At 43.4% G+C, this 16773-nt stretch overlaps 1 protein-coding gene across 8 annotated transcripts in view; it reads right to left on the reverse strand.

Moving 5' to 3' along the window:
- Window positions 1-486: 486 nt before the first annotated feature.
- ABCA5 (ATP binding cassette subfamily A member 5) overlaps window positions 487-16773 on the reverse strand; it is a 63120-nt gene continuing 46833 nt past the window's right edge. For 5 of the 8 annotated variants that reach the window (XM_086355887.1, XM_086355889.1, XM_086355890.1 and 2 more), the window contains 18 exons: window positions 15736-15873; window positions 14128-14241; window positions 12549-12719; window positions 11449-11562; window positions 10668-10802; window positions 9203-9277; window positions 8621-8712; window positions 7577-7703; window positions 7143-7260; window positions 6949-7040; window positions 5246-5421; window positions 4785-4860; window positions 4602-4696; window positions 3801-3920; window positions 3071-3220; window positions 2625-2704; window positions 1304-1359; window positions 487-797 (listed from right to left, as the gene is read on the reverse strand). In XM_086355887.1, the coding sequence (XP_086212013.1) occupies window positions 690-797; window positions 1304-1359; window positions 2625-2704; window positions 3071-3220; window positions 3801-3920; window positions 4602-4696; window positions 4785-4860; window positions 5246-5421; window positions 6949-7040; window positions 7143-7260; window positions 7577-7703; window positions 8621-8712; window positions 9203-9277; window positions 10668-10802; window positions 11449-11562; window positions 12549-12719; window positions 14128-14241; window positions 15736-15873 (2037 nt within the window). In that variant the 3' untranslated portion in view covers window positions 487-689. Of the gene's footprint in view, window positions 798-1303; window positions 1360-2624; window positions 2705-3070; window positions 3221-3800; window positions 3921-4601; window positions 4697-4784; window positions 4861-5245; window positions 5422-6948; window positions 7041-7142; window positions 7261-7576; window positions 7704-8620; window positions 8766-9202; window positions 9278-10667; window positions 10803-11448; window positions 11563-12548; window positions 12720-14127; window positions 14242-15735; window positions 15874-16773 lie in introns of those variants that run through there. The other 3 variants (XR_015147017.1, XR_015147018.1, XR_015147016.1) reach the window with 2 other exon arrangements.

The following is a 16773-nucleotide window of genomic DNA, read 5'->3' on the forward strand; positions in this document are numbered from 1 at the left end:
AGATTGGTACATGGTAAGAGTCTAGACACAGTCTTCCACAATAACTGAAACATCTCTGAATTCTACCGTAAGCAAAGGAACTGTACCTGAGTTACTTACGTCTACAGTCACCTACCAGAGCAAGGTCTCCTTTCAGTTATCTCAGCGAATGCATCTCGCCCAGTGAACGCCACGGCCTGCAAAGCTCTCTCTGCAAGCAGCCTGTCCAGTGTTTAGCTTTTTAGGAGGCCAACTTCCATTCAGTTTCTCGTAGAAATTAAAAAGGAGAGCGGACTTTCTCTTTATGTCTCTGTTCTACATATTTGTCTTCTTATTTAGATTGGGGCATTACATGCTTATGTAACTAGATGGTATAAACTTACAGATAGCTGCTCAAAATAAAACGATTCTATCACTATGTCTTCAAATCATAAATTCATAAGCACTGCTTCTGAAAAGTGAACAAGGACATAGCCAACTTCACGCACAGACTACAGCACCACACACTGCAGATGCCAACGCGCAGGCTCGCATGGCTGCACGCAAGTTTATTTGAAGAAAAGCAAAACACACAGCTGATGGCATCAAGGGAGTGAGGGAAACCCCAAGTGCTCTCTCGGCTCTTCGACTATTGCTCAAGCAATAAACTGTTAAACCAAAACTAAATCGTAAAAGAAAGAAATGTGGGAAGTGGGGCGAGCAGCATTAATTCAAAACACGACTCTGTCCTCCTGCGTCCTTTCCCACCAGAGTGTGCTGTTGAAGGTGCCACAGCTGTTGTCTTCCTCCTCTTGCTCTTTCGTGAGTTCCACAAAAACCTACGTGGAAATAAATGAGTACAGTATTCTGCACTGCAATTATCCTAGGAACATTTTAACTATATCAGCAGTGGCATGAGGATGTACCTAAATACACGAACCACTCAAGTATCAAGAGACACACTTAATATTATTTAAAGAGAATGATCCCCACTAATCCTATATACTGATGAATGTCATTTTAGAGGATTAATACATCATTTTTTTTTTTGACTGATAAAGTAGCACTGTGGTAAAGGATAATTTATAAATATTTAGGCAATGTAATTTCAGATGTGCCAATATGAATGCCATCCATCATGACTCATTTTCTTGAAACTAAAAAAAAAAGAGCTATTCAAAACAAACAGATGGAGAACCTCAAGTTTAAAATTCACACAGTTGAAGAACACTCCACAGTAACCGGTCTCTGGCTCACAATCTCCTTCCCTCTCCATAACAAACCTAAACACTTAGATATTGCACTCTTTCTTCTACAGAACTTTTAACAGTTAACTTTGGGGTACCTGTTCCAACGTTGCTTGAGAAAAGCTGTACTCTTCAATAGCGAATGTATGTTTAGCTGTGAAAACACAAAAAGTAGTATTTCACTTAATAATATTTTTGAATAATCAAATGGCAATACCTACTGAGTGGCTAACCACTTGTGCTTTTTTCATCTCTCTGATTGGCCCACTCAGCTTCAGGCTGTCAGTGACGTCACCCCCTACCTGCCTCCCCTCCCCCGCCTGCGGCCGCCCCACAGCCCTGGGCGCGGGTTCACGGGGCCACGCAGGGTCACGGGGCCACCCCACAGCCCTGGGCGCGGGCTCACGGGCTACACCACAGCCCTGGGCGCGGGCTCACGGGGCCGCGCAGGGTCACGGGGCCGCCCCACAGCCCTGGGCGCGGGTTCACGGGGCCACGCAGGGTCACGGGCCGCCCCACAGCCCTGGGCGCGGGCTCACGGCCGCGTCCCGCTGCCCCTTCTCCCAGCAGCTCCTCGCCCCCTCCTCCGCTTCTGCCGCGTTACTCCTTTTGGTTCATGCTTCTGTTGATCCCTGCTCTCTATCTCCCACCCCAACAATTCCAGCACAGTCTGTCCTGGACTTCTGCAACTAGATAACGGATATCAGTCCTGTGTCCATATACTTCTTTATATGTATTTTAGATCCTTTTGCAATCTAATCCAATATCAAAGTTCTGGTTTTCTATTCACTCCCTTAATTCTCCCGCATTACTTCTAATGTCCCCTTTAATCATAAAGCAAGCACCAGGAGACATAGGCTGCTTCATGTTTTTCAGATGCTTTTTTATAAAGTGACCTGGACCTGAACACATGCCTGTCCAGAAGATGCCTCTCTCCGCTGGTGAGGTGTCTGCATCCCACCGAACATTTATTTTTAAAATGCTGACATCCCACAAACGTCTCTGCAGGTCAGTTCAGGAAGGCCCACCCTTCTGCACCATGAACTCTCCTCTCCTTTCTCCTGCTGCCCCTGGGTCTTGCTCCCATGGCTCCTTCCATGGCCTAATACAAAGTGAGGACTCAAGAAATCCAATGCTCTGGCTTCTGGACTGAACTAGTGGGGGCTAATTAAACTCAACTTTCTCAGACACAACGTAAAAGCTGGGGTGACGTCCTCTCAAGAGGGTGAAAGGCTTACATGACAACACAGCTCATCGACAAAATCCCAGGCTGTATTTTCCTATAGCTTAGATTCAATTAACAGAAGGTCATCTTACTGTAGTTTCTGCAGTAAACTGAGACCCAACTTCTAAACTTTTTCATAAAATTCCCTCATAATTTGAAAGCCACCTCACAGTGTTTTTCAAATTATTACTCACCTTCTTCCAGCTTAGAAAAAGACTGTGAAAGGGACTGAACGTCTTCCTTAGGAATTTTATAAGCCAGAATAGTAGAAAAACTGAAAGCAAAGATGAAGGAAAATTCAAAAGTGACTACTGTGTGTTCCGCAGCCAAAATTCGATACTTTAAAACTTCAAAATAAAACTCCCATAATTTGACACTAATTTACATAAAAATCATTTGAAATCTTAAAATATTTCCACACACAATAAAATAACCCTTTCCTTACTACCAAATAAAAGCTGTCAAAACTTTAAACACTATCACATATTGAAAGGTCTAACACTAAAAGTAAGCTAGATGTGAAGGCCGTTCATCAGACTACACTAGTCCAGCAATGACAGCCCCCCGATCCTTAGCACAGTAACCGGCTTTCATGATCACTACTCGACAGAGGAATGCAACTGCAGTTTTAAAACGTTACCTTTCCTGACGGCTTGCGTTTGGGAAAATACACTGAACTTCTCTTTGAAGACGGTCTACTTCCAGGTCTTCTATCCAATCCTTTAATTTGATTTCCAAAAAGTATCCTTTTCCATATTTACTCTTCAGATGCTGGACTGTCCCAATACACCTGTAGTAAATTTTAAAAGAACGTACAGATATGAAAAAAGCTGATAGTTTCAAAGGTAATTTCTCACTTCAGGATAATTGAGGACTTCCGTGGTGGCCCAGTGGTTAGTCTGCCAGTCACCACCGGGGACATGAGCTCAGTCCCTGGTCTTGTTCCAACTAAGCCCGTGGCCACAGCGAGCCCGTGTGCCTCCACCAGAGAAGCCACCGCAGGGAGAAGCCCACACCCGCCGTTGAGAGTAGCCTCCTCGTCACAACTAGAGGAAGCCTGCTCACAGCAACAGATCCAGCGCAACCAAAATAAAGTTCATTATAGAGAAAAGAATAGATGAGTAAAGTTCTTAAGCTGGAGTCCTTGGCCAATTTATGTAAAAGTTGCAAAGGTAAGAGAGAACAGGGAGTCTGCACCGGCAGAACAGCTGGCCAATATTTGGGAGAAGTAACACATTTCCAAGTAATTCTATGGAAAGCTGATTAAACAAGGAAGCATGTCTCAACACTTAAACTGATACGGATCATGCGACGTCTCTGAAATGACGCCGCCACAGCCCACACCCCGCCTCCCACCGGCCGACGCCCACCTCAGCCGCCCGGACACCATGATGGCCACGCGGTCGCAGACGGCCTCCGCCTCCTCCATGTAGTGAGTGGTCAGAATAGCGGCCCGCTTCCTGTTTTTGAATGCGGTTCTAATCGCTCTCCTACAAAATACAAATGAAACGAACAGAAGGGAAGATGGCACATGAATGTTAACGAAAACACCCAAGTTTTTAAAAATCCAGCTCTTGGGGTCACAGATTTACCAAATATCAACTGCTATACTTATTATACTCTGCCCAGCTATGATTCCTCTATCCTAACTAATTTACCTTATTTCTGAAAGCCTGTCAAGTGGAAAGAAAAGCTCATGATTTCAAGTGTCCCTATGGGTTGAAAGTGTGTTAACCAACCAGTTATATAAACTGAAGAACTTTCATGTTAGAACATAAACAGCCACAGAATCACAGGGAAATCTTAACATGTGTCTGACCCAAACCTCACATTTCACAGACTTGGAAACCTAGGCTCAAACAGTCTGTCAGCTCTTAGCAGAGTTTCAGTGCACATAATGTACATTCTAGACAGTAGCCTATGAAATGCTCACTTACGTATGTTACTCTGGACGAGAAGAAAACCATGTAAAAACTATTCAGACACCAGTACTCTCATTTTGGTCCCAGAATACACAATGTGTTGTTAACAACTTCATGAAAATATGATTAAGTTTAAGGGGATCTCTAGAAACCCTTAATCACAATTTTTCCTTCCGTGCAGGACTTTGAATGAGTATGTACCCGTAACTGACAGGAACCCGAGTGACAGCGTCCCCGCCTCACACTCACCACATGTGCTGCTTGGCTTTGGGATCCATGCCTGTGGACGGCTCGTCCAGCAGCGTGACCGGGGGGTTCCCCAGCATGCTCAGGGCGAAGCACAGCTGGGGGACGACAAACACGGGGGGCTGTAAGACACTCGCCGGCACGGTGCCGGGCGCGGGGCTGCATGCGCGCGGTCTGCAAACGCACCTTGCGCCTGATTCCTGCAGGAAGTTTCTTCACTGTTTTCTGCAGGTGTTCTTTTAGATCAAGTGCATTTGTTATTCTGCAAAAGAGATGGCATGAAATGAGCATGCCACAATACCCACAGATACAATTAATAATACAGACTGTGGTCCCTGAGGCTGTTTTTTCTTCCTAAAACAGATAAGTTGGTGGAAGCTCACTTCAAATAAATCAACATCATGACTAAAAGTTTCGCTTTAAATTAAAATACGTTTCATGGCAATTCATAAGTACATTTATTCTGTATTCAGAAATATAAGTGTTTTCATTTTCATAGCTGTCATAAGTTGGTAAAAGAATATATGGAAAAGTAATGATCTTTTTCCATGAAAACTATGATCCAGGGAAATGCCTGTTGTGAAATTTTGAAACTGTGCGTCATGACCTTCCGCAGGTGACGGGGGGTGCTGAAGGCGGGGCCTTACCGATCCGTGACCTCCTGCACGTCACTGGCTCTCATCCCTTTCACAGCTCCATAGATCTGGAGGTGCTCCTGCAGGGTGATGTCTCGCCACAGGGGGTTGATCTGGGGACAGTAGCCCATACACCTCACAGAGTCGTCGTCGTCAGCTGGGTGTGGAGAGTAGTCTCCGAGGAAGACCTGCAGAAAGACAAACCGAGTGCAAGGACCGCTTCTGGTTCACCCAACGTCAAAAAGGAAGTGGCCGGTGGATTGATTCAGACTCCTTTCTGGAGTCAGGATAACGCCAGGTCAGACTCTCTCTCCTTTCTGAGGAAGATGGGACCTACACTGCTGAGCTGGAGGTGAGTGACCTGGTCAGAAGTGGGGACCAGGGATGCAGGGCTTGGGGTGTGGGGGGAGGAGGCGCAGATTTAACCACGAGATCAGGGGCTAGTTTTGTGTGTTCATTTACTTATATATTTATTTCCGGCTGTGCTGGGTCTGTGTTGCTGCAACGGCCTTTGTCCAGGGGCAGGGAGCAGGTTTCTCCCACGGTGGCCTCTCTTGCTGTGGGGCACCGGCTCGAGGGCACGTGGGCTCAGTAACGCGGCTCCCAGGCCCTCGAGCACACGCTCAGAGGCGGCGCACGAGCTTAGTTGCTCTGCGGCACGTGGGGTCTTCCCAGATCAGGGATCAAACCTGGGTCTCCTGCATTGACAGGTGGATTCTTTACCACTGAGCCAGCAGGGAAACCCTGAAAGGTGCTGTTTGGGCCAAGGAAATAAGTGAACTTGATCACCTATTTTTCTATGGGATAAGGAATAGCCAACATAAGCGACACCCAAGGCAAGAGTCAGGTGTGCTGGGTGTTTTCTGGGAAAGCAGTGAGCCAGAGCCGCTGGCGAGGAGGAAGCGGGAGGTGGGATCAGGGCAGTCGTGCAAAGTTCACGCAGAGAGCTCAGGAGGCGCGCCCATCACCAAAGGCTGGCTGAGGGCAGGCTCAGCTCCGCTCCTCCACTTCCTGAGGTCAACACAGGGGTGGCTGTTAAAGTCAGGGGACGAGTCACCTGAGCTTGTAGTCACCACAAAACAGGAACACTGTATACACACGTGCTCTGCATGTCCGCACGGAAAGTTCACTATGTACAGTATTCTCACAAAGAGAGCAGAATTTGATCAAGCTCTCCTAAAAAATTAACACCAAAACCATAAAATGTGAGCACTGAAATCCCATTTGTCACTGTCATATTGTTAGTCTGTCACTAAGTCATGCCTGTTTCTTTTCGACTTCATGGACTGCAGCACGCCAGGCTCCTCTGTCCTTTACCATCTCCCAGAGTTTGCTCAGATTCACGTCCATTGAGTTGGTGATGCTATCTAACTATCTCATCCTCTGTCATCCCCTTCTCCTCTTGCCCTCAACCTTTCCCGACATCAGGGTCTTTTCCAATGAGTTGGCTCTTCTGATCAAGTGGCCAAAGTATTGGAGCTTCAGCTTCAGCATCAGTAGTTCCAATGAATATTCAGGACTGATTTCCTTTAGGATGGACTGGTTTGATCTCCTTGCTGTTCAAGGGACTCTCAATAGTCTTTTCCAGCACCAATTCGAAAGCATCAATTCTTTCATGCTCAGCGTTTTTTATAGTCCCAACTCTCACAGCCATACATGACTACTGGGAAAAAAACACAAACTATATTCAAAATAGGCCACACCCTAGACCATACCTGGCCTGAAGTTGGCTCAATGTCACCAACCAGGATATTAATAATCGTGCTTTTGCCTGCGCCATTTGGACCCAACAGTCCCAAGATCTCTCCTGAGGGAATGAGAAGAAAAGTCATCAAATGCAAATCAAACTGAAAAATGAGAATTACTCTTCTGGGAAAGTTATTTAAGAAAAAAATAATTAAATACCAGCCTTTTTTCACACAGAAGGAGACATATTTATTTGCCACTTTCTTTACTTTTCTTGTAGGAAGAAAATCTTTCTTGTCTTCATATTCTTTATGCAGATTATTGACCATAATGGCTGGTTTCTAATAAGGAAAATAGGATTTTAAAAGAGAGTTATAAATCAAATATCTATCACTAAATGAAAGGCAGTATACACCTCATGTCCATGTCATAAGAACTGTATTTCCTAATGAGGGGTACTATACAAATAAATATCCCATTTATGGCTGAAGTAATGGCTTACTCAAAAGTAAGTGGACAAAAATAGTTTTTCAAAGACAGGACTTTTTCCAGATTGATTCATATGAAAGAGGACTGTTTTTCCAGGTTAATTCCTGTGTGCGAGGAGCTGACCATTGCTGACCACTGCAGACAACCCAGCACTAAAGACTAACTCACCTCCTCGCAACACTGACAGCTCATCAGCTCTTTGACCTTCAGCCTTTCAGCTTTGACATCTTCATCTTCATCCTCATTGTTGGGTGGTTCTGAAAACTTTCTGTGTTTGGACTTTGTCGAAAGAGTCCTAGAAGTATAAACAGATTTTCAGGTAATACTAAGAAATTCAAGCACTAAGCACAGAAAAGACCAGGAAAAAAAACCCAACACATCGACATGAGCTCTGATGTTAGAGAGAGCTCTGTTAACCAGGTAAGGAAACTGGAGTGGATTGCCATCTCCTCCTCCAGTGGATCTTCCCGACCCAGGGATCAAACCTGCATCTCGTTTCTCCTGCATTCTATACCGCTGAGCCTCCTGGGAAGCCTCTACAAGGTAGCATCACTTGGCAAAAACAAACAAAACAGGTAGTGAGGTCCTGCCACCAGCTTCAGCATGGGTGACCTTTCAGGACATTATGCTAAGTACAAGAAGCCAGACAAGAAAAGGCCACGTCTTGTGTAACTCCACTTATGTGACTGTGAAATTGGCAGATGTACAGACAGGAAGCAGATTAGTGCTTATAGAGGGCTGAGGGGAAGCTGAGGGGGGGAAAGGAAGTGACTCCTAACCTGTACGAGGTTTCTTTTTGGGTGGGGGTGATGGAAATGAGAAAGTGAAGTGAAAGTCACTCAGTTGTGTCTGACTCTGTGACCCCATGGACTATACAGTCCATGGAATTCTCCAGGCCAGAATACTGGAGTGGGTAGCCTTTCCCTTCTCCAGGGGATCTTTCCAACCCAGGGATCAAACCCAGGTCTCTCTCACATTGCAGGCAGATTCTTTACTAGCTGAGCCACAAGGGAAGGCCAAGAAAACTGGAATGAGTAGCCTATCCCTTCTCCAGTGGATCTTCCCAACCCAGGAATTGAAGCAGGGTCTCCTGCATTGCAGGTGGATTTTTTACCAACTGAGCTATCAGGGAATTAGATGACAGTGTGGTTGAACAGCTCTGTCAATATACTAAAAAAAAAAAAAAAAAAGAAAAGAAAATGAAAAACTGACCTGAAAAAGGGATCCTTCCTTAATGATCTGCCACCATATTTTTTCTCGTAGTACTGCAGGAGAAAAACCCACAGCACACAGTGCAGGTACGGCTGAAAGAAAAACAGCTCATGACTGGACAATTGTTGGTTATTTTTTCTCCTGCCTGTACCAACAAAACCAAAAACCACTATCAATACATCAGGTTCCTTACCATCACTGAGAACATTCATCATCTTTTTTTTGCATGTCATACAGTGAGGCAGAGATGAACGTGAAAGCAAACCAAGGCAGACCTTTAGTAACGATTTCTGTGTAGTTTTCTACTGGAAAGTTCATTGTCTGTCAGCTTCGTAAATTATAGAATTTTTCTAAAAAAGCTGTTTTTTGCTTCTATGGAAGCCAGATTTATTGTTAAATAGAATTAGTGGCATGTCAAAAAGCCCAGTGTATTAAAGTGGGTGTGTGCAACATGCAAAGCACACATTAGGCAGCAGAACTCACACGCCTGACTCCCCACATGCCTTGTTTCTATGCAGTGGGATAACAGCTGAACAGAGGGTTAGGACCTCTTGACCAAACTATGGTCAAGTGACTTCTTACCGATATAACAGCCACCAGAAGGCTATCCCACGGGTCGTAGATGTCCTCATTTCTCTGAAGATTCTTCCAAGTAATCTGAGACAAGAATGTTTGGAAATTTGTATGCAGCTGTAACACTGTGATGCAATGCGATCTGGTGTCTGTCCACAGTCCCTGGCACAAAACTTCTAAAGCCCTTGGGGTTTCCCAAGTGACAGGTGAGGAGAACCAGCCCCTTCCTGCTCGCGGAGTCTCTGCTCCTGATGGGACCTCTGGGGACGCAGGCTGACCGCCAGAGGAGCCAGCCAGACCCGGGAGCTGGCACTGCCGGTCCGGGCCACGGCCCCGGAGGGGAGGAGGGCCTGGAGACTCATCACCGCCTCCTCGCCAAGGGACGGAGCTGCCGGTTTCTGACCCAGGGCTCAGGGAGCACCCCAGGCGGGGGGCGGCTCACCGCCGACAGCAAGGGGCAAGAGCCCTGCCTGCGGCCCTCGGTCCCTGGGGTCTACTGCAGGTCCACTGTGACACTCTGGGACGGGAATCCAGGGCTCCCCTGAGTTCTGGGAGCCGCTGGGGCAAATCACCGAACCTCCAAGAAGGGGGTCCAAGTCAGACAGAAGGTGGGTGACGGGGGCACCCACAACCTGCGTCTGGAGTCTGAGGTGGGGGGCAGCCTGCAGGATTGACCCCTCGACCCCCCGAGTCTGCACTAACTCTTCTCAGGGTCAGAACGGCAGCACGTGAGGGAAAAGCCCACATGTTTGGTGTTAGAAGCACTGTGAGTAGAGGAGACCATTTTCTTTGCTGCAATGTGTAGAAATAGTTGGATTAAAATTTTTTAAAAATGTATTTAATAGCAAACATGTCTCCTCCATAAACTAGCTAGCTATTCATATTAATGGCCATGTTTTGTAGTTAGATTAAAATCTTCCCCACCCCAAAATATGCCTGTCAGGGCAGGTATAAATTAAACCTATAAACTGAAGCTAAAAAAGGGGAGGGGAGGAAAGTAGATACATGGGCAGAATTAATCAGCAATCATCCTAAACTAAGAACTCATCACTTAATTTTTTTCTAATCACATAGCAATTGTATTCAATTAACTAGACTTAATAAAATTTTTATATATTTTTCCTCAAGAAAAATTCTCTCTCATCCTTTTAATACAATGTTTAATTTTTGAAAAACTCCCCCCAGACAAATACTGACTGCAGTCAGATCATCATTCTAATTTAGGTACATTGTTTTGGGGCATAAAAGATGTCATAATGAATACAATCCTTCTCCTTTGAGAACTGACAGCTTAAATATATGCCTGAAAAGATTCCAGTCATTTTAAACTGCTGCATTAATAACACTTTAATCAAGTAGTAGCAGCTAACTTGATTTTTTTATTATTATTTCAGTACAAGAATTAAGATCCCAAAGATTTAGGCAGTATTTATTTATGCTTTTCTAAAAATATTCAAACATCTAAGAGACCTACCTTTATGAAACCAATCAGGCAACCAAGAAGCGGATAGATTGGAACAGTAATGCAAAAGATATAATGAAGAATAATTGTAGCTGTGTTTCCCATGAAGTAAGTTATTTCGGTGACTGCAATGCAAGCCAATGCTGTCTAGAGAGAATGACGAGAGAACAGGTGAACAGGTGTTTAGAAATTTCATACAAACTTCCTGTGTGCCTCACCATTAACTGAGCCTTTACTGCTCAAATAAAACAAGGAACCATAGTAGATGCTTAGCCAGGAAGCACCAGTTAGCTGATACCAGCTGTTTGTGGCTGGCACCTTGGCATTTGGTTGCTGTTGTTCAATTGCTGAGTCTGTCTGTGTAAGTCTATACTGTTGACTCTCTGCAAGCCCCATGGACTGCAGTTCCTCCACTATCTCCCGGAGTTTGCTCAGATTCATGGCCATTGAGTCGGTGATGCTATCTAACCATCTCATCCTCTGTCATCCCCTTCTCCTTTTGCCTTCAATCTTTCCCAGCATCAGCGTCTTTTCTAATGAGTCGGCTCTTCACATCGGGTGACCCTGGGCATGCTAGGTGCGGAATGCAACAAAATACCATCCTGTCTTGGAATGGATGGGGCTGAAAACAAGCAGATACACAGACAGACGTTGCCAGCCAGCTATCTAAGTTCTGTGCTTAGAAAAGACACAGCAACCTTTATGAGTGTAACCACAAAAAGGAAAAGAGCTTGTGACTCTCAAATTGTGTGCTATGGAAAGCTGAGACAAAATAGTATAAAATGTGACTTACCACAGAATAGATAAATGACCAAAATTCTTTGGTATTTGCAATTTTTTTAAAGGTGAAAGACGTAATGTAGGTAAACAGAACAACGGATGGAACATAACCGATAAGGCAAAAAACCTGGAAACAGAAATTTGTATTTTTATTTAAAAGTGAGCAGCTAACCATACATATGATGTAAAATACCAGTCACATTAAAATATCAAGGAATAATTATTTTTCAAGTTTTACTGCTCTACAAATCGCTCCAAAAACTGAAATTGTGGTAACCTAAGGTGTTATCATCCACCCATCCACATTTCTCCTCAATCAATAAACCTCATGTTTTCAACTGTTCACACAACCTTGAGTAAGTCATTTAAAACGAAATACTATTTGTAGTTCTTTTTTATGCCAAGTAAAATACTATTTCATCATTTTATTACCAAAAAAAACACAAGCATAATGAGTTACAATTAATCTCAAATAAACTATTAGCTTCTACTTTAATGTACAGCACTTAATGCATTTTATAAATCTGTAAGAAAAACATTTATTAATTTATAAGGTAGTAATTAACATGCAAGGTCAGTATGCTCCCTGGTTAAAGCTGCCATATTTATTTTCAGCAAATCTAACTGACCAACCTCTGTCTTCCCTTTTTCCTAACATAATTCACAGGAAATTACCTAGTATCAGTCACTCACTGACATACAAATATGAATCCAAGTCATTCTCCTCCTTAGTATTTTAAGCCATATTTTAAACTATGGAATAAAAGAGCTTCCTCTTCGTGAAATTATTCTCAGGCACAGAGACAAAGGAGATATTTAGAGAAAACCTGTTTACGTGTTCCTGACGACGCACCAGTAGGCCCTCTACGTGAAGGGCCACCTCAGCTCCGAGGAAGTATTGTATGATGGTGAAAGCGTTGTTCTTAAAGCCACTTAGGGCAATACGACCTGCACTCGTTATAGGTACCATATACAATAATTAAACAGACACTGGTTCTGTTTTCTGGAACATCATAATTACTTAATCAGACAACTGTCACATCTATAAACATTTAGCTTTTCAAGATAACATTTTATTTATAGATAGCATGAGCACAACTGATGTTAACTTACCACAGAAAGGAACTTGACAGCATAAAAATATAATCCATAATGAAATGCAAACAAACTGCCTATCATCAAAGTAAGGACCACAAAAAATAAGGGGATGTCAACAATAGCCTGTCCGAGCCAATATGCAGAAGGCAAGAGACCTGAGAGTTTAAGCTGAGTATAAGCTTTGATCTAAAAAAAAAAGGAAAATTTGATTATAATTTGAAACATACTACAAACAAAAATCTCTAGCAAATGATTGCAGAACTCCTAATTTTACATCAACAAGAAGGGTCACATTGCATCAGTAGGTAATAAAAGCCCTCTGACAGCTAAATATAAATTCCATTTAGCCTTTAATCTGGTTCATTGTTTCTGAGACACAACAGTCTCAGCAGCATTTTTCAGCATCAGAACGCAGCAGTGCTGCTAAGAAACAAAGCTAAAATAAAATAAAAGGGCCGTGGGAGTCACAGTCGCGCAAACAGCGAGCTGCCGAAATGAGACTTCTGAAATTCTGTGAAACAGAAAAAACATGTTTAGGAAACAGGATGCTTACTTTTAAACATTGACCTTTCATGAAAACACTAATAAATGGCCAAGTATCATCAGACTTACACAGGGCTTTCAGCTTAAGTGTGAAACTTGTACTTGGACGCATCTGAAACCTCTTATGCGTTCGTGTGTAGAACATGAGTGTCAATTGTGATTATTACCACGAGGGAACACCATTTTCACCTGTGTGAACAGCTGACAGTTTAAACAATCATTGTTTTCCTAACATTCTCACTACATAATTTGAAATTTTAAGATCTTCCATAAATGCAAATACCTAACAACCCTGTTCAGGTGATTTTTGTCATCTATAAAAACATCTACTCATAATAAAAAAAATCTACTCCTAGTAATTCAATGTCTGATAGGAAAGAGCTGGCCACAGAGGACGAAAGAGGGATATAAACATTCCTTAAGAAGAAGAAATGATTTTCTGGGCTATAAATATTAGTTAAGAAGAAGAAATGATTTTATAAGTGGACAATTATTAGTGTTCAATGAACACAAGGACAAAAATATTAATTCCAATATACGTATAAAAACATAAAGCACGTCAAATACAATCATTTTTTGAAAATTCATGTCCCTCATACGCTGCTGGTGGGAGTGTAAGAGGCTTTTATCCACCCTGAAAAACAGATCAACGATGTCTTATAGAACTAAACGTGCAATCACCATGTGACACGCAAGTGTGCTCACAGGCGTTCACGCCAGAGAAAAGAAAACACGTCCACCCAGGAACCTGCAGCAAACGTCCAGAGCAGCTTAATTCATAACAGTCAGAGCTGAAACAGTGCAGATCCGCACCCCGGAACACTTTTAAAGTGCACAACAAGCACGCAAACAGTAAGTGACAGTTGTTACTCTCACTGTAATAAACGTATTTATGCTCCATTTACTTACTCTCAAAATAACAGCTGCACATAAGTCTTGCACTCACACAGAAAAGCTCAGTTTCTTGTCTGAGAATTCTTTTTTTTTTTTTTTTTTGGTCTGAGAATTCTTAGCAGTCAATTGCACCTGTGATTTTTAACTGAGTCATTACCTTGTGATTCTCTGCATTTTCCATGGCGAAGTAAGGAGGCATTGCGGTAACAATAACCCCAAGTAAAGCTGCTTGGAAGTACAGCTCGATTTTGAAAACGATGTCTGTGATTTCCTGAAAGACAACCTCAGAGTGAGAAACAGAATGGAGGATCACTTTATATCAAGTTACTAAATACTTTCCAAGAGCCCATCAGAACTGAAGAAACACATCAGGGTACCAGCCCTGGACAAGGTCTCTGTGAAGAGACAGGTGCAGAGTAGTTACCATGCAGTGGCTACAGTGCCAACTTCAGTGCAGTCGCTCAGTCGGGTCCGACTCTTTGCGACCCCATGAACCGCAGCACACCAGGCCTCCCTGTCCATCACCAACTCCCAGAGTTTACCCAAACTCATGTCCATCGAGTCGGTGATGCCATCCAACCATCTCATCCTGTGTTTTCCCTTCTCCTCCTGCCCTCAATCTTTCCCAGCATCAGGATCTTTTCAAATCAGTCAGCTCTTCGCATGAGGTGGCCAAAGTATTGGACTTTCAGGTTCAGCAGCAGTCCTTCCAATGAACACCCAGGACTGATCTCCTTTAGGGTGGGCTGGTTGGATCTCCTTGCAGTCCAAGGGACTCTCAAGAGTCTTCTCCAACACCACAGTTCAAAAGCATCAATTCTTCAGCGCTTGCTTTCTTTATAGTCCAACTCTCACATCCATACATGACCACAGGAAGAACCATAGCCTTGACTAGATGGATCTTTGTTGGTAAAGTGATGTCTCTGCTTTTTAATATGCTGTCTAGGTTGGTCATAACTTTCCTTCCAAGGAGTAAGCGTCTTTTAATTTCATGGCTGCAGTCACCATCTGCAGTGACTTGGGAGCCCCCCAAAATAAAGTCAGCCACTGTTTCTACTGTTTCCCCATCTATTTCCCATGAAGTGATGGGACCGGATGCCATGATCTTAATTTTCTGAATGTTGAGCTTTAAGCCAACGTTTTCACTCTGCTCTTTCACTTTCATCACCAACTTGGTGCTGATTAAATAGCTGTGTGATCCTGGGAAAATTATTGTACTTCTGTGTTCTTATAGATGTATACAGGATAATATAGCATATTAATTAACATTCACCATTTATTTAAAAATAATACTGCACGTGAAGTGCAGTTAACCTGTGCCCGAGTGGTTCTAGCAATGAACGTGACTCTCACAAAGTCTTCACTGATGCCTGGACTATAAGCCAGCAGGCATCTTGGAGACTCCTCTTTTCCACTAGGAAAGTCACGCCCAAGCTCAGTCACCGGTGGAGCCAGGAGCTTCATATTCCCAGCAGGGTGGATTGTGGCTCCCTCAGGCCCATGGGTCCAGGCACAGACGGCAGATGCTTCAGACAACCTGGTAACCAGCTGGTGCCCCAAACAAACTGCCCAGAACCACGCTCAGCAAAGCCGGTCCTGCAGCAGACCCCAGACCCGGGATGTGAACCACCCCCAACTCAGGTTTTAAGAAGAGTAGACATCACAAGATGAACGTCTATAGGTTTCATTTGTTATTATCACTGGTTATTTCTCACACACACACACACACACACACACACACACACACTCTTACACGTTTGCTCACCTGAAAGAATGGGGTATTCCAGACCTGGATGCTTTCAGTGACGTTTGAATGGTAAAGATAGTAGTTACTAATGATATTCATCAACACGGGTAAAGAGTAAACCATAGAGCTGTTGAAAACAGCAGTAAAAACATAGTCCTACGATTCAAAAAAAGAGAGTTATTATACATAGCATATATGTAAATGGATATATGATTGCTGTGTACGCAGCATATGAATATGATTGCTTTTCTCACCAACTAAGTTAAAGAAGACTCTACACATGGACATCATCAGATGGTCAACACTGAAATCAGATTGACTATATTCTTTGCAGCCAAAGATGGAGAAGCTCTATACAGTCAGCAAAAACAAGACCAGGAGCTGACTATGGCTCAGATCATGAACTCCTTATTGCCAAATTCAGACTTAAATTGAAGAAAGGAGGGATAACCACTAGACCATTCAGGTATGACCTAAATCAAATCCCTTATGATTATACAGTGGAAGTGAGAAATAGACTTAAGGGACTAGATCTGATAGACTGCCTGATAAACTATGGATGGAGGTTCGTGACATTGTACAGGAGACAGGGATCAAGACCATCCCCATGGAAAAGAAATGCAAAAGAGCAAAATGGCTGAGGAGGCTTTACAAATAGCTGAGAAAAGAAGAGAAGCGAAAAGCAAAGGAGAAAACGAAAGATATAAGCATCTGAATGCAGAGTTCCAAAGAATAGCAAGAAGAGATAAGAAAGCCTTCCTCAGCGATCAATGCCAAGAAACAGAGGAAAACAACAGAATGGGAAAGACTAGAGATCTCTTCAAGAAAATTAGAGATACCAAGGAAACATTTCATGCAAAGATGGGCTCGATAAAGGACAGAAATGGTATGAACCGAACAGAAGCATAAGATATTAAGAAGAGGTGGCATACACAGAAGAACTATACAAAAAAGATCTTCACGACCCAGATAATCACAATGTTATGATCACTCACCTAGAGCCAGACATCCTGGAATGTGAAGTCAAGTGGGCCTTAGAAAGCATCACTACAAACA

Source organism: Bos grunniens, chromosome 19, assembly GCF_055505025.1.
Source record: "Bos grunniens cultivar Pamir isolate PY7600 chromosome 19, Bosgru_T2T1.0, whole genome shotgun sequence".
Lineage (NCBI taxonomy): Eukaryota > Metazoa > Chordata > Mammalia > Artiodactyla > Bovidae > Bos > Bos grunniens.